We start from the raw sequence: 23,723 nt of genomic DNA, 5'->3' as shown, positions 1-23,723 counted from the left end.
CTCCTAAACTAATTGTGCACAAAAGCAACGGTGCGTGATAAATTGTTGCGAGTATAAATGCGGCAGTTACATAATAATGCCGCGAATCGAGGCTGTATTCTGCACAGTCTCCAGCGAAAGCGCGCTTAGCGGTGGGCTCCAGAGAAATATCAAATTCAAAAACGGATGCTACAATCTCAAATCACGAAGAACGACAAACTCACCAACTGCTCCTTGGGTCGGTAGAGATTTCCCCAGTGTCCACCAAGCATTACAGAGGAAAACAAACAGGAGAAAGGAACTTGAGGTGTGTGGTGGACACATTTTTTACAGCCACATCGTCAGATCCTCCTTAAATAGTAGTTCATCCATGTTTCGTCGCAGGATGGCAAAAGACTAACTGCTATGATGTGCTATTGCCACGGGTGCCCTCTCCCTTCTCGAGTAGTGCTGCTCCGCTTATCCTGTTGTCCCGGATGGGAGGGAGCCCTTATGGAGTGCACTGCCCCTGCGCGCCCTCTTCCGGCGGTGGCTAATCTGCACTTTTAACATTTGGGTGATTGGTTTGAAGGCCATTTATTTTTTTAGTTTCATTGGTTTGAAGTCAGACAACAGTTTTCTACAGGCCCAGCTCTAAGATGCAAGGTAGAGCCATGGGACACTCCAGACTCGAACAGCTGGAGGGGTGGGTGTTGTTGTCAAGGTGGGCCAAGCTCATGAAGCCGCCCTATGGAGCCAGGTGTGGTATCTTGTATACCTACCACACCAGGCCTGGTTTTCTGATGACATTTTTAAGTCATTTGGTTTTTAACCTTACTCTTAGGTAGGGGCCATTTAGACCGAACGCGTTCTTGCGCTAAAAACAGCTAGAAGCAGCACAACAAAAATCACAACTAATTACAACTAAAAACACAGCGCTCCTGGAAGAGACGCTAAAAACAAAAACAAAAAACAGTGGCACGCGGTGCAACTAGTAGCAGCCGTATAACACGTGTATAACAGCACGAATGGAATTTTTTTCCCCCGGTGTGAACGACCCCTTACTGTGTTCACTATTCATGTGTACACACTTTCATCCTAAGGGCCATAGCCAGAATTTCTGGGTCCCCTGACTGTATGGGCCGCTTACATCAATGCCCCTAGAATTGCTCCCAACTTTCACCCCAGTACAAATGGCTTTGTCCGTCCTTAAAGGGATAGTTCACCCATAAAATGGAAATTCTCTCATCATGTACTAACCCTCATGCCATCCCAGATGTATTTGACTTTATATCTTCTCCTGAACACAAAAGATGTTTTTTTTAGAAGAATATTTCAGCTCTGTAGGTCCATACAGTGCAAGTGAACGGTGGCCAGAACTTTCAAGTTCCAAAAAGCACACAAAGGCAGCATAAAAGTAATCCATATGACTCCTTTGCTTAAAGTCTTAAGAAGAGATATGATAGGTGTGGGTGAGAAACAGATCAGTATTTGAGTCCTTTTTTTGTTAGATTTGTTAGATCCATGTTTTTTGTTAGATTTTGTTAAATTTGGTGCTGATCCCAAATTGCTGTCACTGCTGCATTGCAAATTAATAAATTTGTAATGTGATGTAATAAATGTTATTTGTTGGCCAATCTCAAAGCATTGCAATTATACACTTCAGTGCAGACAAGTCAGTTTAATGGCTGGGAATAGAGCTGTTCAGCTTGTAGTCCAAAAATTCGCCATGGGTTCCCTCGGGATTTTCCTATGGGCTTTTATAATGGGGTTTTTGAACTTAAGAGTAAAATAAAGTCTGTGGTAAACATTACTTGACGATACGTGGACGTTTTGTTCTGTAACATAAATTATGCACGGCGGCTTCAAAATTCACGTTTGAGGTATGACTGTGTGTAATTTATGTTGTAGAGCAAAATCCACGTATCATCAAGTAATGTTTACCACAGACCTTATTTTACACATAAATTCAAAAACCCCACTAAAAAAACCCATAGGAAAATCCAGAGGGAACCCATGGCGAATTAGACTTCTGGGTTCGCCTACAAATTGACGTCATGGCTGAACAGCTCTATTACTGTAAAAAACAGTTTTTTTTTTTACAATGTGTAGAAATCAAATAGATCACCAATCGCCTAAAGTTAAAAAAAAGGTTAACAAGGGCAATGGCTTGGAGACAAGCCTCGTTTTTATTGATACATTGAAATGTGACAAATGATTGATATATCATTGTCTCACTAAATTCTATGTCTGCCTAAATGTAACACCATATGACTCCTCACTGCATGCTGCTGGCCACCAATGCCTGGTTGTATTAAATGCTAGTCCATACTATCATATTTGTTTAATATAGAGTGTGACGAGGAGGAGGGCAGGGCGGGGCCGTGAGGACATGCCCGGCCCTGAATCGGGCTAATCAGCTGGAAGGGGGATAAAGACGAGCCGGAGGCACCAGTTCGAGAGAGAGCCACATGCGGCCGCTGTGTGTGTGTAAGGCGTGTCTATGTGTTTTAAGTTGTTTTAAGTTGAGTTTATGTCATTAAAGTTTACACTGACTGTTCTGCTGGTTCCCGCCTCCTCCTTGCCCATCCTTTACCCGTTACATAGCTGTTTAAAAAAATATGGAATACACTATGGACTGTGTAAAATTGCAGAATGAGTTCAAGATGAAAAATACCTTATTTACAAAAACTATATTTGGAATATGATCACACCTATTTACTATGTAATTTCCACAGTGTCAATGAGGAGAGTATAGAGCTGTTCAGGTTGTAGTCCAAAAGGGGAGTAGCATTTTTGAGCCATGGGTTCCCTCAGGATTTTACTATAAGATTTTATAATGGCAGTTTTGGATTTATGAGCAAAATAAGGTCTGTGGTAAACATTACTTAACACTTGGAACTTTTGTTTTACAAGATAAATTACACACATTCATACACCAAACATGAATTTTGAAGCAGCAGTGTTTTTTAAAACAGTATATGTTGCTAACACGTTGCTAGATAAGGACTACAACCATTTTCATCAGGCACGTACTGTAAACTCACATGCTTGTGGTATTTGTAGTCCTTATTTAGCAACTTGTTAGTAACATACATTTTTTTAAATGTACGTTTGAGGTATGACTGTGTGTAATTTATGTTGATGAACAAAATGTCCAAATATCTTCAAGTAATGTTTACCAAAGACCGTATTTTAAAATAAAAACGAATTAGCAAGACGAGCTTTCCGAGTTTGCCTACAAATTGATGTCAGGACTGAACAGCTCTATTGACATGAGTATATGTGTGAGTGTGTAGAGTTTTATATATCAGTGTATGACTGACACTACAATCCACCAAACAGCCCTACTAAAAAGACCAGCTTGACAAGCATGCAATTCTCAGGCTGGTACAGACTCAGTATTGCCATGTCAGCTTATTATAAGCGACTTTGGGCTTGTTTTTTCATGAAGTCACTTATAAATATAATAAGTCGCGGGTTGCAGGTTTTTTGGGCTTGTTTCCAGAGTACAGTCATGTTTTTGGGCTTGCTGATGCTTGGGCTCCTAAAGCATAATAAACTTTGATCCACCAAGCAGTTGCCAAATAACCACATCTACTGTTCAAGCCGCGCTCTATATCAGTGGTGTCAAACACAAGGCCGGTGGAAGAGTCATCTGACCCGCATAATGGCAGAATTCCAAACTCGCAGTCTCACGAATATGCGTGTATACACGTGTTTCATCTGAAACTGGATCGGTGAGTAACATGGCAGCCCAGTTCATTTCCTCGATCACAGCAATAAGGACAAAATAGACACAACATAACGGGCTCAAAACAACGATTCACTGACATATGAGACATCATTATGGATTGCGAGCAAGTTCTACTCTTCACATAAGAAATTTCAAGCTGATGAAATATTTAGAGTAGAGAAAAACTATGTATTTTAATTATAGACTTAATATTCCCTGACATTTTCAGGTTTTCCATGACAGTGGGAACCCTGTAAAGAGCAATGAGTGTGTGACCAGCAGCTTACGTGAAGCGTGATGTAAGCGCGTCGGTGAGTTCACTCGAGAATTCGGAAGTGGCGCTTATTTACAACAGAAGAAAGAACATCATGTGAGAGTTTGCCCATTTCAAACTGCATCAGAGTCCTGAATGGAAGCACTGATTTAAAGTTAAAAACGTTTTAATTATCGACTTGTTTCTTACATAAACCTATCGATTCGCTTCAGAAGACATTCACTGATCGACTGGAGTCGCATGGATTACTTTTTTGATGCATAAATATGACTTTTGGACCGTCAAAGTGCTGGCACCTGTGTACATCCATTATAAGGACCTGACAGAGCTCTATCTTATTCTTAAAAATTGGGGTCGCTTAATTTAGCTTGTTTTGGTGAGGCAAGTCGCTTATTTTGGGCTTGTTTTTGCAGACCAGGTCGCTTGTTTCTCTTTCAAGATCTGGCTGGTTATGCTGGTTAGAGCTGGTCTGGTGCTGTTTTAGTTGGTGGACCACTATAACCATGCTTTTCAACAGCAAAATGTGGCTGGTGAAGGTGGTTGACTAGCATGGTCTTTATACTGAAGTTGGTTAAGCTAGTTCAAAAACCTGTTGGAGACAGCAGCCTCCCATGCTGGGGGAACAGCACCCAAAACCCAACATAATATTAATGCTGGTCTTTTCAGCAGGGAGGGACCACCTCCTGTCCATCTGGGCATCTCCACACTATATTTGTATGTGTCTGGCATTATAGCGCAGAACATTGCACATTTTACATGATACAACCAAAAGAACTTAAGTCACCTCTGCTTTCCCAAGGCAACTCATCTGGCTGGATCATTTAGGATACATCTACTGTACCACCTCATAGTGACCCTTGGAGTGAAGAACATCATTTACATAAGGCCTTTGAGCAGGGAATAGTGGAGGGAAACAGAAACATAAGTCATAAGTCTTTTTTTATTGTCATTTGTACAGATCACATGTGGTGAACTGAACATTAAAATTTTTGAGGTAGGCTCTGTTAAAGTACAAAAAGCACAGACAAGAACAGCACCACAACAACACAAAAAAGTGCAAGACAAAATGCAAAAATAGCACAGTAGTAATACTGTGCAACATTGTGTGCAGTGTATCTTTTTTCTGTTGATGTAAGGTGAAGGGACTTTTATTCTGTTGTTTTAAAAACAGGTGTAAATAATAATTTAATGTCCAGCTTTTTTATTCATTCTAGCAGTAGCCAGCAATTGAGTCTTAAGTAATGTACGCTATAGGTGAGGAATTAATGAGTCTTATAGCCTGGGGGTAGAAGCTGTTTTACAGTCTGTTAGTCCAGGTTTGAATACTTCGAAAGCGCCTGCCTCATGGCAGTCCTTGAAACAGATTATTTGTGGGGTGAGTGCAGTCTTTGATTATTTATTAGGCCTTCCTTAGACACTGTTCCTTCCAGCGTGGTGTTCAATCTGTACTCTCCTGTAGTCTACTACCATCTCCTTTGTTTGGCTGATATTTAAATGGACATTATTATCATTACACCATGCACCCAGGTCTCTGAGCTCATCTCTGTATGCTGTCTCATATGCTTTAGAGATGAGTCCAACAATGGTGGTTTCATCAACAAATTTTACAATTGTATTGGACCTATAATTTGCCATGCAAGTGAACAAGGAGAACATAAGAATGCACCCCTGTGGAGCCCCAGTGCTAATAGTGATAGTGGAGGATGTAAGGCTGCCTATTCTCACCACCTGGGGCCTCTCTTTTAGGAAATCAAGGATCCAATTGCATAGATGGTTGTTCAACCCCAGCACTTGTAGTTTAGTGATGAGTTTGGCAGGTACGATGGTATTGAATGCAGCAGTATAATCAATGAACAGCATTTGCACATTTGAATTCCTTTTCTCCAGAGAGGACTAGTCAGAAAAAAATCAGAACATTGCAATAAATGTGATCTCTTCAGAGGTTTTGCTCACCTGTAGGTCTGTACCCACAGCGTTCTCATCACTCTTAGTATGGCCCTCTCATCTCTCTGCAGTCCTGCAGCCTTACACTAAAACACAAGACATTGGTCACCATTGGAGCAGTTCTTAAGAGGTGAAAAATTTTTTTTTTTTAACCTTTATTCCACATTTAAAAAAAATATCTGTTAACGAAAGATTGGCCAGTCTGTATGTTAAGTAATACTACCCTCTCCTGTTGGATATTAGATATTACAACCAAATGTATAATAATAATAAAAAGAATCACAACATTATGGTTCAAAATTATAAATATTTATATTTTTGTTAAAATAGTAATAATGATAATTACAGTAATGATTAATAATAATAATAATAATAATAATAATAATAATGATAATATAAAAACTATATTCATAATCATATTTAATACACACACACACACACACACACACACACACACACACACACACACACATATATATATATATATATATATATATATATATATATATATATATATATATATATATATATATAAGGGTATTTTTCTGCAGTATAGGCACAGTAATTTGTGGTTAACTCAAATTATATTTGCAGACAAATAGCAAGGTATTTTGAAGCTGTAATTTCAAAATCATCAGTAGGGGGCTCTCTTACCCCACGTGGATCGATGTTGGAGTAATGTGTTTGACAGGAGAGCAGCTCATCTGAGACATTAGCAAACATGTAAAGCACATAGGACCCATTTTGTGCAACAGGAAACTCCAGTGGACTGGGCCTGTATTCGTCATCTTAAACAGGAGAGCAGACTTTCAACATGTGCATTAGTGTTCCAAAAAGCACTGCTGAAAAATTAAGTTAACTTTGTCCCCAGACTGAGTTTAAATGTCCATATTACCTCATATACTAGTGGACCTGCTTCATCCTTGTTCTGGATAATCCTTCTGCTCCCATTTAGTGATAATCAGGACACAGTCAACAGGAGAGGAGATGCTGTTTATAATTATTTTTAGAAAATGATCATTCAAATCCATTCAAGATTAAGGTTCAGTGTAAAAAGATCGTATAAGCGTGATCTCTGAATGACAATAATCAGTATGTTCAATGATATTCTATTGACTGTAGCTGAGACTCATCCAGACTTTAAAGGATTGCATGAAATGGCCTAACGCAATCATCTTTCCTGCACTCTTCTTTTCCTATGACATATTTCGGTAACACTTTACAATAAGGATCCATTGGTTAACATTAGTTAACATGAACTAACAATGAACAATACTTTTACAGCATTTATTATTCTTGGATAATGTTAATTTCAACATACACTCACTGAGCACTTTATTAGGAACACTAAGGTCCTAATAAAGTGCCCGACATTGTCTTCTGCTGTTGTTGCCCATCTGCCTCAAGGATCGATGTGTTGTGCTTTCTGAGATGCTATACTGTTCACTACAATTGTACAGAGTGGTTATCTGAATTACCATAGCCTTTCTGTCAGTTCGAACCAGTCTGGCCATTCTCCATTGACCTCTCTCATCAACAAGGTGTTTCGGTCCACAGAACTGCCACTTACTGGATGTTTTTTGTTTTTGTTCTGAGTTATCTTTTGAGACTGTTGTGCGTGAAAATTCCAGGAGATCAGCACTTACAGAAATACTCAAACCAGCCCGTCTGGCACTAACAATCATGTTTTGGTTGAATTCACTGAGATCACATTTTCCCCTATTCTGATGGTTGATGTGAACATTAACTGAAGCTCCTGACCTGCTCAGATGTATTGCAATATATGTATTGCACTGCTGCCACACAATTGACTAATTAGATAATTGCATGAATAAGTAGGTATACAGGTGTTCCTAATAAAGTGTTCAGTGAGTGTATAGTAATACTTTTTTAAATCAAAAATTTGTACATGTTAACTATAGTAAATGCACTATGAACTTACATGAACAAACATTAAACACATTTTTTTTATTAGCATTAATAAAGATTAATAAATGCTGTAAAAATATATTGTTCATTGCTAGTTCATGATACCTACTGCAAACTAATTAACTAATGCTAACAAATGAAACCTTATTATAAAGTGTTAGCCATATTTCATTATTGGAACAGGACGATGCATTGGGAAATAATTAATATATATTTTAAATAGCCTTTAGTTTAGGTAAAAGCCTTGAATGATGAATTTCTTGGTATTGCTTGTCAAAGGGAGGTACATTCTGATTCTAGAAACCACTTTTTTTGATTCAAATTATGTTTACTGCGTGCAAGATGGGTCATCAATATTTTCGTGTTCCTGGAAAAGAAAGACTGCTCCGAGTGGTGTCTTACACAGTCTGCTGCAGGTCTTCATGCTCATGCACAGTATTGTTTGACAATTCAAATTTGTTTATTGTTTACAAAAATATTGTTAATGAATCTTTAATTTTATTGGCTATTTATAAACTAACTTTAATCGTACCTTATAAAGCTTTAAGATGAATATATCAACCTTGTAACCTCAGAAAGGGTACCTTAATGCAAAATGACCACATATGTTGTTTATTCATGAGTTAACCATGAACCATTTATTACCAACATTATTAACCTATGAAAATGTACTTATATATTAATAAGGTACCAACATTAGTAAATGAAAGTGTACATTAATGTAAAGTGAACAGATGTGAACCATTTATTAATGACTTTCCAACATTAGTAACCTCTGAAAGTACAACTTATTGTAAAGTGCACAATAAAGAAACCTTTATTACCACTATTTGGCAAGTATGGCATGAAAGTCGCCCTTTTTTATTCATGTTGTTATAACTGCACACAAATGATTTATAATGCATTTGTAGATGCGTTATTAATTATTAATAAACCCCTTTATAAACCCTTTACAAAGGGAATGTTAATGTAAATTGTTACAGAATATTCTAACATATAGCTGGCATCAGTGCTAATACACATGGCCTAAAAGCCACAATTGTCAAATTGTAATTTCATGGGGTCTGGGGTAAGAATGTAACTATGTTTTAACAGATCTGAAAATCTTTTATCTCATTTCCTTGTTTGTTTGCCCCTAATAGGCATGAAACAAAGTGATGACATCTCCAGGGAGGCCACAGCATTAACATTAACCTGCAATTGGACCAGGTTACTGTCTGGGTTCTGGCTGTTCTTACTGACAATAATAAGGGAGATCAAGTGGAATAGACAAAAGATAATGATCATTGTATCAGGCACAAAATGTACCAGAACATTTGAACATTTATCATAAGGCAAGCCAGCACAGAAAAAGCTTTGTGTCTGGGAATTTGACTAAATCTCAGATGGTGTGTGTGTGTGTGTGTGTGTATGTATGGATGTTCACACCTTTTTATTTGCATTTGGAAAGTGATGTGGTTCTCCACCCGTTCCAGACCACCCATGCTAAAGTAATGACCTGCTTTCAGATAAATTGGAGAAAACAACAGAGAGCAGATTGTGCAACATGTTCTACAACTGACTGAACATAACTGGTCACATGTAAGAGAAACTGTCTGAGATGGGTTGTTGTGTGATGATGTTGTCCAGTCCTGATATCCAGCCTCCATGGGGTGGCCCAGATTACAAACCACAATGACTGACCCATTTTCCTTCTGACCACAGACCAAGGGATTGAAGTCCTGAGATATGCACAACACATTTTGTTGGTTCTCAACTGGTGGGTTGCAACCCAAATAATAAATGCAACTAACCATATAATCATGTATAGTTAGGATAACAAATAAATAAGCTTCCCATATATTTTGTTGTTGACATCAGAGTCTGTGCGTCCAACCAAACTCTGTATTTTGGTGCAAATTTTTAACTTGGTAGAAGCTTGCTAAATTAGGCAGATACTAACATGTACACGTTGTATATGAAAACTATGACTATGACTATAAGGTAAAAGAAAATACAACCCAGACTACATTAAATACGGGTTCACTTTCAGTGAAGATTAAACAAAAATTATTATTTTTAATTTACTGCCTATGACATGTTAATCATTTTTGGCATATTATCATTCCTATTCGTGGTATGCTTCATAGTAACATTAATGAATTACAATGTTAGATTTTAACCCTAAAACAGGCAATGTGCACCACAACATACATACTCTTTAGTTTCTTATTGGGAGTATGAGAAAGAGTTTCTCACCCAGTCTTGTTATCATTTATCGTAGTTGGGTCTGTTTTGAGTATATGTTCAAATTTTCTCTGATTGTTAAGTCAGCCTGACCTAAAACCAACATAATTAATTATATGTTAATCTTACTTTTCTTCAGTAAAAAAACAAACAAACAATAAAACTGCTAATATTAATTGTGAACATTGCCTTAAGATGCGAAAGAAGAAAATTAAGTCATATGTTGTTCGTACTGTTATTTAGCACATTTTGAAGTGTGCGTATCCCCTGAGATACATTGCCAGGTAAAGGGAAGAAAAAGTAATGTAACATTTATTACACTTACACATGCCATACATGCAACCTTAAAGCTAAACTTTTCTCAGTTTTGTTACACACACACATACACACACACACACACTCATGCACACACAGAAACTCATAATTTTTTGCATCAAATAAAACACAGAAATACTGATGACTTTGACTTTTTTGTACCTTAACAGGGCAACGTATCCTGGGCGATACAATTCATAAAATCCAATATATATCAAATATATAAAAAATTCCTTAGGATATGTTTTACTCGAGTCCAAATGATATAAAAAGTGACATGAAATGAATTTTTGCTAATCATTTTCCACTCTTGCCTGTTTTAGGTTAAGGACATTTTTGTGTCCGTGATCCTTTTGGAGATCTTGTTTTTGTGAGGACTCACTTTGCACAACTATGCCATATAGACTAGAGTAAAGACAGACTTGACCCAATAAACACTGACACTTTTCAATTTGCAAGCACATTGACATTTCACAGCATCAGGGCTTTCACACAACAGATTGAAAAGGCTTCATGTCCTGTAGATCATGTTTCTGACTCAAACAAACAAGAAATTACTAAACCCTCACCTTCCGGTCGCCAACCACACCCTGATAGTGTGTGTGTGCCGGCGGGGGTCTCGTAGGCTCCCCTTCCTGATTTTCTGCATCGATAATCAGCAGCGCTGGATTGTCATTGCCAATAAAGATTGGTTCTGTTGACCTGTTTATGACATGTATGCTTAAGATAAACATCTGAAAGCAGTGATCAACATGCCTGTTTCATAATACATGAATATGTAAAACTCAATCATTGCTAACAAAATAACTTATGCCACTGTCTTCAACTTCAGGTCTAGGCTACGGATGTTATCAGGACCAAAGTTTAGTATTAGCTGTGTCCAGATACAAATAATACATTTCATAATGTCCATATTAAGGAATATGTGCCATCGTAAAGAAAAAAACAAAATCTCCAGGCCTTCACCTGTCTCACAGCGACACTTTGTCTGTATGTTGGCTTGAGAATGCCAACATACTGATATTCTGATATTATTTTTCCATAATAGACCACAATTTCAAGCTTTATCTACAGAACTTGGCACAGACCTTATAACAAGCTGTTATGCCTTGGGATGCTATAACTTTTCAAACATAGTCTCATTACAACTTGTAATAATTTGTACGAAATGGAGAAATTGAAAGATATTGTACGACTTGACACATTCATACAATATAGGGATCACATTTTAGCTAGCCTCCTATTCAACACTTTATTTTAAGAAAGGAAATGTCTGTGAACAAATTTGGTTACTTATTTCATATTTATTTATGTAATAAATTTCCTTGTCTTGTTCCAAACACTGATGTTTCTCTTGCTTGTGTGGTACACAAAAGTTATTGTTCTATTAAAATCATGGTTAGGGTTTGGGTAAGGGGTTAGGCTTTATGGTTAGGTTCAGGTTTGGATTAGGGTTAGGGGATAAACTTAGGAAAAATCAAAATAACATTGTTCAATGGGTCATTCTTTATGGGAGTAAACATACATTTTTGTAAGAGCCAACTCGTATGATTTCTAAGATTTTGCAATCTGCTACGTTTATTATTATATCTAAAAGATTGGATATTTCCCTTAGCAGACGATCAAAAATCTCATACACATTTATACATCTAAACCTTTTTGTAATTTATTTATTTTTTTAATTTCAGTAAGGCTTTGTCAGGCAAGATTACATTTTGTCTTGACTAACTTTCCTGTTCTAATTCAAGCACTAAAATACTTTTGAAATTTCATTTTTTTTTCATTTTCATTTTTGTTGATTCTACGAGCTAACTAGACCTAAGAATGTATGTGTGAATTTAGTCTTTGTACTCCTCTGAAAAGCATTGATCAGCTTCTGTAACATGAAGGTCAGACCTTGAATACTGCTGTGTAAAGGTTCTACGAGTTGGAGGCAAGAAGGAAGCAGAAGCCGAGTCAGAGTCCACATGAGTGTCTTTTTATTTTCAGGGCTTTAACTCAAAATATGCTTTCCAGCAAGAACTTCAGTTTACAATGATCAGCTTCAGTGATAACAGTCAACATAAACTCAAATAGATGCACAAGTATAAACAGCTTTTCAGTGTTCAGCTCCAGTCTGGGTGTGTGTGTGTGTGTCTTGGACTCTCTCTATCGGTTTGGCGTTCTGCTGGCCTTTTAAAGCCTATCTCCGCCATCACTGAAATGAGACACAGGTGTTTAGAGTCAATAATCAACAGGGTAGGGTTGCACCAGCTGTGCATAATGTCTCACTTAAGTTGGGACGTACAGTTCACACTAAGGGCTTAGTAACTAGTAGTTAGTTTGTAACTAAGTCAGTGCTTAATTTGGTTGCACCACCTGTTCTTAAGGCAAGACTTAACTAGTAGGTTGTAAGCTCTCCATAAAGTAATGTGTAGTCAGGGTTGGGGAGTAACAGAATACATGTAACGGGAATATAATACAAAATATAAGTAACTGTATTCCACTACAGTTACAATTTAAATCATTGGTAATTAGAATACAGTTACATTCAAAAAGTATTTTGATTACTGAAGAGATTACTTTGCATTTTATTGTCATTTGTTTCATTTAATATTTAGTCCTTTCAGATGTAAAACATTTATCCATATAAATGATGCGATCCAAAGTGCATTTGAACAGCGGTGAAACACTTTCTTATGATGTGTTACATTCATACGAGCAGACAGAGAAGTAAGTTTGAAATAAGTTTGGAGCAGAAGAAATAGAAATAAACCTTGTGTAAATTGTCTAAAATGCTAAAATGCTATTTCTAGCCATTTTACATGCACGTTACCAGGCACGATCATATTTTTTTATCAAGGAAATTCACGTTAGATTATAATTTCTTTTTTTCTAGTAAGACCTTTGATATTAGGGCAAAAATCATATTCTTGATAATAATTTTTGTATTGTTTTCCAGTAAAAATATCTAAAAATCCTTAAAACAAGATCAATTTGATTTATCTTGTTTTAGAAACAACACTGCATAAGATATTTAGGTTTTTCAGAGAATGTATTTTTAACATGTGTATTTTGTCTTACTGTACTGGCAGAGTTTTTATAGTCAAAACAAGTGAAAAAATCTACCAGTGCTGAAGAAGTAATCCAAAGTATTTAGAATACATTACTGACCTTGAGTAATCTAACAGAATACGTCACAAATGACTTTTTTCAGCATGTATTCTGTAATCTGTAGTGGAATACCTTTCAAAAGTAACCCTCCCAACCCTGTGCGTAGTCGCATTATATGATGTTTACCTGTATTTATCCAATAAGCAGCCTTCAAATTTGTTCACTGAAGTGTTGAACAGCCATGAATTTCAGTTTTATCTTGTTCAAACCTTGTTTGCTCGTAACTGTTGTAACTGTTAGCTGTAATAAATTATATCCCCACTGAAATACGATATGTAATAAAACAAGATTTCATCAATGATATATTTAGCTTATGTAAATAACATTTTTCAATAACTGTATCTAAAATCTAAAATCTAAAATTTTAATATCTATTTCATATATGTTGAAACTTGACACAGGGTGGAGTACACAGGAAAGTGCACTGTTAGATCAGGTTCATGCTGAAGAAGTTTTTTTAAATAATGTTTTCTCCCGTACATGTAAATGAGTGTAAATGCCAACACCATCATATATGTCGAAAGGACTGAAGCCTGTCAACCAAAACATGAGCTCATTGATGGCATTAAATGAGTCTGCTTTTTTATTCCATCCGTTGCTCCTGGTCGGAGGCTTCCGTAAATATTTAGTTTATACGTAGGGTTACGGTCTACCTAAGTTTAATGGTGCAACGCTCAAATGTTTAGTATTGCGTAAATTGTGACTTGGGTGCCCATTTACGCCACAACTAAGTTGTAATTTAAGTATAGGTGGTGCAACCAGCCCCAGGTGATGGCTCTTACCGCTTCCTCTCTCCCCACTGATAGACACACAACCACGTTCCCATCTGCACATACTGCTTCTAGCTTTTTGTTGACAGATCACATTTTGTGCATCAACAAAATTTTGAAAACATTGCTGAAGCTCTCAAAAGATGAAACAAAGCACTGAAGTTCCTGCAGACAGTTTTTCTCATGGGAGAGCTGAAAGTAAGTGTTAGCTGGTTGGACTCCAGCAGGAGTGTTCATCTGGTCATATTATGTTTAATCCTGTCCTGGAAAATGTACATACAGCTGCTATGTGCTTTCAGTGTTTTGAGGACACTTTTAATGCACCCTAAATATTTTTAAGACTCTTTGCATGCATAATAATCTGCATTTTCAAAGGATTTACAGAGTTACAAAGTGAGTTTAACATAAACATTTAGATTACAGGTAATACCTAAAAATACAAATTTGAGTCCTAGATCTTTAAGTCAACATGAAATCAAAATTAACGTAATTTACTTTCTTAATGCATGTTCATGGTCGCTGTTCACGATTCATTGGTGCACATGATTTAAAAGAGATGCTTGTCTTTATAATCTTTTATCACACTGTAATATCTTGCTCTGCCTCAAAAATTACTTTCTTTTTTGGCTGATGTCACAAATCCCTCTTTTTCAACCTCTTCCCTCCAACCACCTGGCTCCATTCTGATATTATGGGTGTAATGCCTACTTTTTACTATCCAACAGATTACCAGTTAGTGAGAATAGATAAAATCAAGTCCCACAATATATTTTTTGCATCAGCCGCATCTCTACATTAGGGGAAAATGAGGCTAAGCCCCACCAGAGGTGGCGCTGTTGTGCAAATTGCATGGCATCATCATAAATTTATTCTAAGAAATAATATATTTTCCGTAACTTAAACGTGTTTTATGTCCATTATACAAGAAAAAAGTATATATTCTTTTGAGAAATTCTATTGTTATTATTAAGATATGTTGCGTAAAAGCAATTTAATCGTTCTCATTTGCTACGCATGGGGCTAGCCCTTCATCCTTAATGTTAATCAACGGAGAGCTGGAGAACGTCATGCGCATGTGCAACAAGCATTCAACGATGGCCTGAGGGGCTAGTTTACCTTTGCCCCTGAGCCAGTCAAAAGCTTCCATCGTATTTATGTCAGCTGTTGACATGAGCATCGGAAGTTACCGCTCTTGACTGCAGACCTGTGTAGTGAACTTCACTGGTAAGTTTTAAAAGCTATTTGTTTTCTATTGTGCTGTTGGTTGGATTAGTTAAGCATCATTCATCATTTCATTGAATTGTATGCCATTGCGTTGAGGTGTTGTGTTGTTGATGCATTGGTTTGTAATAGATATCAATGACTGCTAAGTATTGGGAGTCTGTCGTTTTGATTAGTTTTGTTATGCTGTTCATTTGAGTTAGTGAGATAATATGCACACCCTTTGGTGATTTTCCTATTTGTGGTTTACTTTCACTGTCACTTGAGCTTTTTTGATGTGGATATGCATGTCTTAGTGGTGTTTTGTGTTTTTGATTAAATTATTAGGGATGTTTGTGTGACCTCATGTTCAGAGGTTGCCCAAAAAATGTCTTTATTCAATACTCTCTGTAAAATTTCTGTCATGGTCTATTTTTATCAGTTATACTTGCTTTCATTTTATAAGTACTAGGGCACTGAGGGGCGTAGCATCTATTATAATGGCACATACATAGATTTTTTTGACTCCCCTTGTTTGAGTCCGATGAAAGTTCTTCTACATGTCAATCAACCGCTGGGCTAAAACTAGATTTTTAAACTTTGCTGGTTAAGGGGCCTGGGTAGCTCAGCGAGTATTGATGCTGACTACCACCCCTGGAGTCACGAGTTCGAATCCAGGGTGTGCTGAATGACTCCAGCCCGGTCTCCTAAGCAATCAAATTGGCCCGGTTGCTAGGGAGGGTAGAGTCACATGTGGTAACCTCCACATGGTCGCGATTAGTGGTTCTTGCTCTCAGTGGGGCGCATGGTAAGTTGTGCGTGGATCGCGGAGAGTAGCATGAGCCTCCACATGCTGGGATTCTCCTTGGTGTCATGCACAATGAGCCACATGATAAGATGCGCGGATTGACGGTCTCAGAAGCGGAGGCAACTGAGACTTGTCCTCCACCACCCGGATTAAGGTGAGTAACCGTGCCACCATGAGGACCTACTAAGTAGTGGGAATTGGGCATTCCAAATTGGGAGAAAAGGAGATAAAAAAAAATGCGTTTCAACTTTGCTGGTTAAAACACTCACACATGCAAAAGTTCACAGAACTTCATAGTCCCTGATGTGAACATAAATTGTAATATGACAAGCACATCTGTGAAGCTCAGTTAACACAGTTACTCCACTAAAATAACGAACAATTTTGCTCTAAACGTGTTGTGTGCACTTATTAAATGGAAGCATAATTGTCTGAAATTATGCTTTTTTTGCATTTTCTTTCTGTTGTTATGCAGTTTGTGCTTTATTATCACACATTAACACACTAAAATAATGATTGATGTATGCAGTCATGAAATCAGATACATTCTACTCAAAATCTAAACACAAAAGAGGCACACAATACCAGGTGTAAATTATGATGGTGCCTGTTAATACGCATCTAATATGCATATTAATACCAGGGAATAAACAGGGCACATGCACAATGGGAATGTGAGGGACAAAAAGTATAGTCAAAACATTTTAACCTAGTTCATCAGTTTTTCTTGTTTCTTTTTTATCTGTCAAAATGATTATTTGTCAATGTTTCAAAGATCTGTCAAATAATTGATTAAGTGATTGTTTGTGCCCCACACTAAATAATGACCCTGAGACGCCACTGTTTTGCATTGCATTTTTTTCCCCACTCATATAGACATCAGATTACAGAGGTAAAATGAGTGGCGAACTGCATTTCCCATTGAGGGCAATTGCATCCCTAATGGAAATACTGAATGGGGGCTATTTATTATCAAATTTAACTGAAATGATTCCACATGGACTACATACCAATTTCTGCAGGAATTCTGTGTCCAGATACGCTGATGCATGCCATAATTAAAAAGCTAAGGAAAAAGAGAGGGGAAAAAAAGAGAAGATGGGGGCTTCTTACTCACAAGACAGCTGATATTGATACAATTTTTGGTAACACTTTACAATATGGTTCCAATCGATAACATTAGTTAATGCATTAGGTATCATATCATGAACATACAATTAACAATATTTTTTTTTTTACATAATTTATTATTCTTTGTTAATGTTAGTAAATGAAAATACTATTGTTCATTTTTAGTTCATGTTAGTTCACAGTGCATTAATGTTAACAAATACAACTTCTGATTTAAAAAATGTATTGCTATCTTTTGGGTGTATCAACAGCCCACTGTACTTTTCCTGACACAAAGTCTACTAATCCTTGAAGTTTTTCACGCTGACTACTTGAGCATTGAACATAAATGCCAGTGACATGAATCATGATGATGTAAGAAGCTGTGGTAAGCTGATGTCTCTTGTACTAAGATTAAACTCATTACCAGGTAGCTAATGAAGGTACTGCTCTGGGGGAGCAGACAAAATTTGTCTTTATTGTTCAGAAGATCAGGTAAGAAAGCGAGTCGGGCTTGTGTCCTCACCATTGCTTGTGCCCCGATGAAGTGAAACACAAAGATATATTCACATAGGCATAAATTCTCACAAATAGACACTCATAACATGATGTAGACCAGCTGTGTCAAAGTGGAGAAATGTCTGGCAAGACAGACTTTAAATTTTGGCTTGACAAAGCCTTGTTTACAACAGTTTAATGGTTAGTGGAAGGTTATTTTTTTGGGGATGTATGCCTTGCTGTGGTGTTCTGAGAAATACTGTTGATTTAATTCAGTGCAATTAATGACATAAAAAATAGAGCATTAAAAAAAATACACACATTTAATCATGCACCCTGACCATATGTAAATTCCGTTATAAGGAATTTTCCTACCAAAAGAGCCATTGAAGCTGAGTACCACCTTCATATTTTTGCAAATACCAGTCAGCAGGGGGCAGTAAGCACAAATCCAGCTGTACAGGCAACAAAAAGTCAGCTGGATGAAGCAGAGTGCAGGGGTCTCAAAATACATTTTTTAAAGTTTTAAATTACATTTAACTTGACACAGCATCTTAAAATTGTGACATTTATGGCTAAAGATGCTGAAAACCTGTGAAACGTGCCACAACCACAGTGAGACGCTCCAAAAGCATCCATCTGATGCATGTGTAAATAGACCAACAAAAATTGTGAAAATAAAGCGGAAGAACGTGTCCTGTGAGAACAGCCCACAAGTCTACCTCGGACAGATTGACAGACTCAATTGCAAAATTTACATATGTGGACTGATACCAGTGATATCACCTTCTCATCTCCATAATTTGACATTCTTTTAATCTCTCTTTAAATATTTTGATTAACAATTCATTCCACAACTCATAAAAAAATAAAAAGAGCAAGGTGGCAAGTCAACATTAATAATTCAACTACACCTTAACAAATAAATGATTTCAATCAAACTTAACAAAATGTAACCTTTGCTTTAACTGCTTAATTTCTATATAAAGAGAATGTTTATATGTAGAGGTGAAAAAAATGGTTGTTCAGTGAGTGACGTGGTGGTTGTATATTGCTATTTTTGGAGAGTTGAAATACCTGATTCAGGGTTGGTTTTTCCCTGTAAATACTTAAATATAAATTAGGAACACTGTGGTCCAAATAAAGTTCCTGACATGGTCTTCTGCTGTTGTAGCCCATCTGCCTCAAGGTTCTACTTGTTGTGCATTCTAAGATGCTATTCTGCTCACTACAATTGTACAGAGTGGTTATCTGAGTTACCGTAGCCTTTCTGTCAGCTCGAAACCAGTCTGGCCATTCTCTGTTGACCTCTCTCATCAACAAAGCGTTTCCATCCACAGAACTGCCACTCACTGGCTGTTTTTTGTTTTTGGCACCATTCTGAGTAAACTCTAGCGACTGCTGTGCATGAAAATCCCAGGAGATCAGCAGTTACTCAATATGCAAACTAGCCCATCTGGCACCAACAATCATGCCACGGTCGAAATCACTGAGATCACATTTTTCCCCATTCTGATGGTTGATGTGAACATTAACTGAAGCTCCTGACCTGAACTGCATGAGTTGCCACATGATTGACTGATTAGACAGTTGAATGATAAGTAGGCGTACAAGTGTTCCTAATAAAGTGCCAGCTATTTTTGGTGCAGTTTTGCATCTTGAGTGTTCACTGGCTTGGGAGAAGAAACAAAAATACTGGCAATCATATGTCCTCCATTTTTCCAGTGTTATATTGGTCAGCATTTCCATTTAAACCATGACAAGTACCTATTCTTGAAATAACTTGATAAGCATGAATAGGCAATGCATATAATATAATATATATATATATATATATATATATATATATATATATATATTTTTTAAAACAATTTATGATCAATGGTGTCAAATGATGTGACCTGAGAGATCACTCCAACATAGACAGAGAGTGAGATAAAGAGTGCCAAGAGTCCCTCTCAAAAGCTAGAGGTGTTATGTGTCAAAAAGCATTGCTATGTCCATGCTAGACCCCAGTGTCAGAGCCTGTTTCCATTTATATCTCAACTAAAAGTTCTGGGGCACTATCTAAAGCTTTGCCATGTGCTAGTGACTCTCTCGTGCCGCCCAAACAACTCTCTACACTCCCAAAGGGATTGAGGGAGAAGACAATCAGTTGAGACTGCTCTTTTGAAGGCAGCCTCTGAAGCTTCGGTTGGCTGTACCATGCTGTTGTTCATGGGTTTTGTACGAAATGGGTGGGACTCTAAGCATGACACATTTATGGCTTTTGGGGGATCCTGGGAGAGTGACTGAGGCTAAGATGTTTTGATGCAGTGACCCAGCTGAGGTTTGCTGGTCGGATATTAATGGAAGTTACAGGTCATACAGGAGCAGGAGATGCATAGTGTCGTCATCTGAGCCAAGTGACTTATGTAATCTAGCATTTGATGACAATGGTTTAAGGCATTATTATAAAAAAAGAAACAATATAAAGCTGAATTATGTGTTTAAAGGAATAGTTCACCCTATTTTCAGAATCAGAATGAGCTTTATTGCCAAGTATACTTACACATACAAGGAAATTGTCTTGGTGACAGGAGCTTCCAGTACACAACAATACAAAACAGCAACAAGACTTTTAAAAAATATTAAAAAATTGAATAAAAAATAAATAAATATTGAAAAGAAAAGAAAGTATATAAAGAATACACAATAGACCACCAGCAGCAAGCATGCCAAATAAACACGTTCTTTGCTTCACACCATGAAAAAGAGTTGTTTCGTCAAGCAGTGCCTTCATTTTACACCAAGACAAGTGGATATTTCAAGATTAAAATTGCAGTGTGGTAAATTTTGGTGATTATGATAATGTGGGCTTGTCTGTGTCATTGTCATTTTTAGGGTGATTCTGTAACTATGGGCTCTTATGACCTCAGTTTATAAGTATACATTTTATATTAGTGTTGCAATATATCAGTTCCTTAACCCATGTAATTATCTGCATTAAATGTAAATGTCTTATGCTTTGCGGATTGCATGGTTGACTTCTGGAGCACGAACAGACAGTATGTCTGAGTGTGCACAGCATTTATGCATTTGACAGATGCAGTGCATTAAATGCGCAATTTAAATAAGCCCAGCATGCTTCCAAATACAGAAATAAGTTGCAGTTTACCCGTAGTGTACAGAACTAATGATCTAAATTCTTTCAACACTGAAAATACTGTTACTGTTTGTGTATTTTGTGGAACCAAAAAAGATATTAGACATAAAAATATGGAGGAAAAATCATGCAGTGACAGTAAATGGTGACTAAGGATAACATTCTGTCTGACATCTCTTTAATTGTGTTGCACTGAAGAAAGTCATATGGTTTGAAACAACATAAGGGTGTATGATGACAATGTCCATTAATAATAATAATAATAATTATTATTATTATTCTGTAATACATGTTAAATATGTATTATGTAATGGAATATTGGGGCGTAATCGTCCATTATGTTTTATGTGGAAGTAACTAGTTACTCGCTACTTGAATATTCTTTTAATTGGATACTTACTCTTACTTGAGTAGTTTTTTACTCTACTTGAGTAATATATATATTTTTAAGTAATTGTACTTTTACTTGAGTATTTTGAGTGCTCTACCCACCTCTGCCTACTACTTTGCTAAAACAGCAGTATCACATACAGTACCTGGGTATCCATTATCATCTACTTATATCTGTACCCCCTCTTAAACTAAAGCCAAACATCAGAGGGTCATTGAGGGTCTGGAAGGGGCTTTCAATGTCCTGAACATACTGGGTGGTAAAACTGTCATATCAATCGCTTTGGCAGTTTATTTTGCTGAAGGTGCAGGCTGACATTATGCAATCATCCAGTATCCATCCTCACAGCAACGATTTCTTTAAAATAATCACTGTAATGCAACATGAATGCGAATGATAATGTAATGATTAATAAGCACCTGAATCACCCATTTATGTCAAATAACATTCACGTGGTATTCGTGACTGATAAAAATTTGATCTCTTGAGCTCTTGTTGTTGATCAGTGACTCACATGTGTGGTGAGAGGCCTATGCAATAATCAGCGTCGCCCGTGACAACGACAATCATCGGCACTTCTCGGGCTGATCATCTGCACCTGAGACTAATTCCCTTATCAAAAGAGGAGCGATATAAATGCCAGAGGGAGCAACAGAGGGGTGAGAAGAATCTCAAGGATAATTTCATGCCTGACCGTCTTTTCTCCCCGCTCCAGGCATTGACTGAGAACGGCTCACACCCCGCACCCGGTCAGAACAGTAATGCGGAAAAGCTGGCTCGGCTGCCCCTCCCTGAGCCGAGACGGACTGCCCAACATCTCTTAAGTTATCTAAGCAGGATAATGTTGAGGCATATTCACATAAGTTTGAGGTGGTGGCCGAATGCGAGCGGTGGGACCCTGCTGAGAGGATTCAGTTGGTAGCTCCCCTTTTAACCAGGGATACCCAGCGGGCCTACTACTCGCTGCCAGCTGCTACCACAAATGATTATGATGTTCTTAAAAGAGAAATCCTTGCCAGGGTGGGGCTTTTGCCCATATGTGCCATGCAGAAAATCCATGATTGCAGTTTTGAATCCCGCATTCCGGTGAGGGCGCAGGTGGCAAAATTAGCATGGCTGACGAATTTGTGGCTTCTTGCTGGCGATCCCTCAGCAGCAGTCGTGGCAGAACAAGTAGTGGTTGACCATATGCTGCGAGCCCTTTCCCACCCACACAGGAGAACTGTTGTAATGTCCAATCCAAGTACGCTGATGGAACTCGTTGAAGCGGCGTAACTGTCGGAGGCTGCCCAAGCACGAGATGTGGGTGAGAAGGCTGCTCCATACCCCCAAAGGGCAATAGGGGACCGACACACCTTGGAGGGCACATACAAGCCAGTGGGCCTGCCAATAACACCAAAAGGACAGGATGAGGCAATGCCAATAGACCCCAACCCTCCTGAGGTGCGGGCCTGGATGGCGGGCTGCATCATACATCGAGTTTTTCCCACTGGGGCCCCAGAATGTGTAGTGTGGCTGAACGGGAAGAAAGTATGAGATATATGTGATACAGGGAGTTCTATCAGCCTTGTCCATCCCCAGCTCTTGAACATTGGAAAAACCAGCCGAGCTCTCCTCCCCATTACCTACGTATACGGAGACACATGGTATGTCCCCGCTCACACTGTCACTCTCTCTGCAGCGCCTGGCACCTGGACTCTCAAGATAGGGATAGTGAAGGATCTACGTGTGCCACTGTCACTAGGGAGAGACTGGCCAGGGCTGGATGGACTCCTATGTGCATTGCAACAGCCCACCTCTCGGGAGACCCTTGTGACCTACCCGAAAGGCCTGTGCCCGGCAGGCCTACCCCCACTCCCACCCGATGGCAGGCCACCTCAGGGTCGAGAATACAGTCCAACATATCCGAGACCGTTTTCACTGTCACGGGATGGAGGCGGAGGTTCGACGCTTCTGTCGCAGCTGTGAAGTATTATATTAAGTATTATAGACGTGCCCTTCAAGTGCATAGGCATGGATCTGGTAGGGCCACTGCCAAAGTCCGCCCAGGGACATGAACATATACTGGTCATCGTTGACTATGCTACCCGGTACCCTGAAGATGTTCCCCTCTGCAAAGTGACATCAGTCAACATAGCAAAAGAGCTAGTCCTCCTCTTCAGCCATGTGGGCATCCCTAAGGAGATTCTGATGGATCAGGGCACTCCTTTTGTCTACCAGCTGATGGTGGAAGTATGCAAGCTTCTCAAGGTAAAACAACTCCGCA

The 23,723-nt window shown here is 38.1% G+C and overlaps 1 protein-coding gene and 1 pseudogene across 1 annotated transcript in view; both read right to left on the bottom strand.

The window, feature by feature from the left end:
- The window catches only part of LOC127451580 (protein FAM171A2-like), a 56,306-nt gene extending 55,874 nt beyond the window's left edge, over window positions 1-432 (bottom strand). The window contains exon 1 of the mRNA XM_051716359.1: window positions 204-432. Within this exon, the coding sequence (XP_051572319.1) occupies window positions 204-303 (100 nt within the window). The 5' untranslated portion in view covers window positions 304-432. The remainder of the gene's footprint in view (window positions 1-203) is intronic.
- A 4,946-nt stretch (window positions 433-5,378) lies between these two features.
- Window positions 5,379-23,360, bottom strand: LOC127451511 (integrin alpha-8-like; annotated as a pseudogene).
- Between the last annotated feature and the right edge of the window lie 363 nt (window positions 23,361-23,723).

This window comes from Myxocyprinus asiaticus, chromosome 14 (assembly GCF_019703515.2).
Source record: "Myxocyprinus asiaticus isolate MX2 ecotype Aquarium Trade chromosome 14, UBuf_Myxa_2, whole genome shotgun sequence".
Lineage (NCBI taxonomy): Eukaryota > Metazoa > Chordata > Actinopteri > Cypriniformes > Catostomidae > Myxocyprinus > Myxocyprinus asiaticus.
Note: the sequence above shows the minus strand (reverse complement) of the source record. Positions and strands in the feature narration are given on the sequence as shown.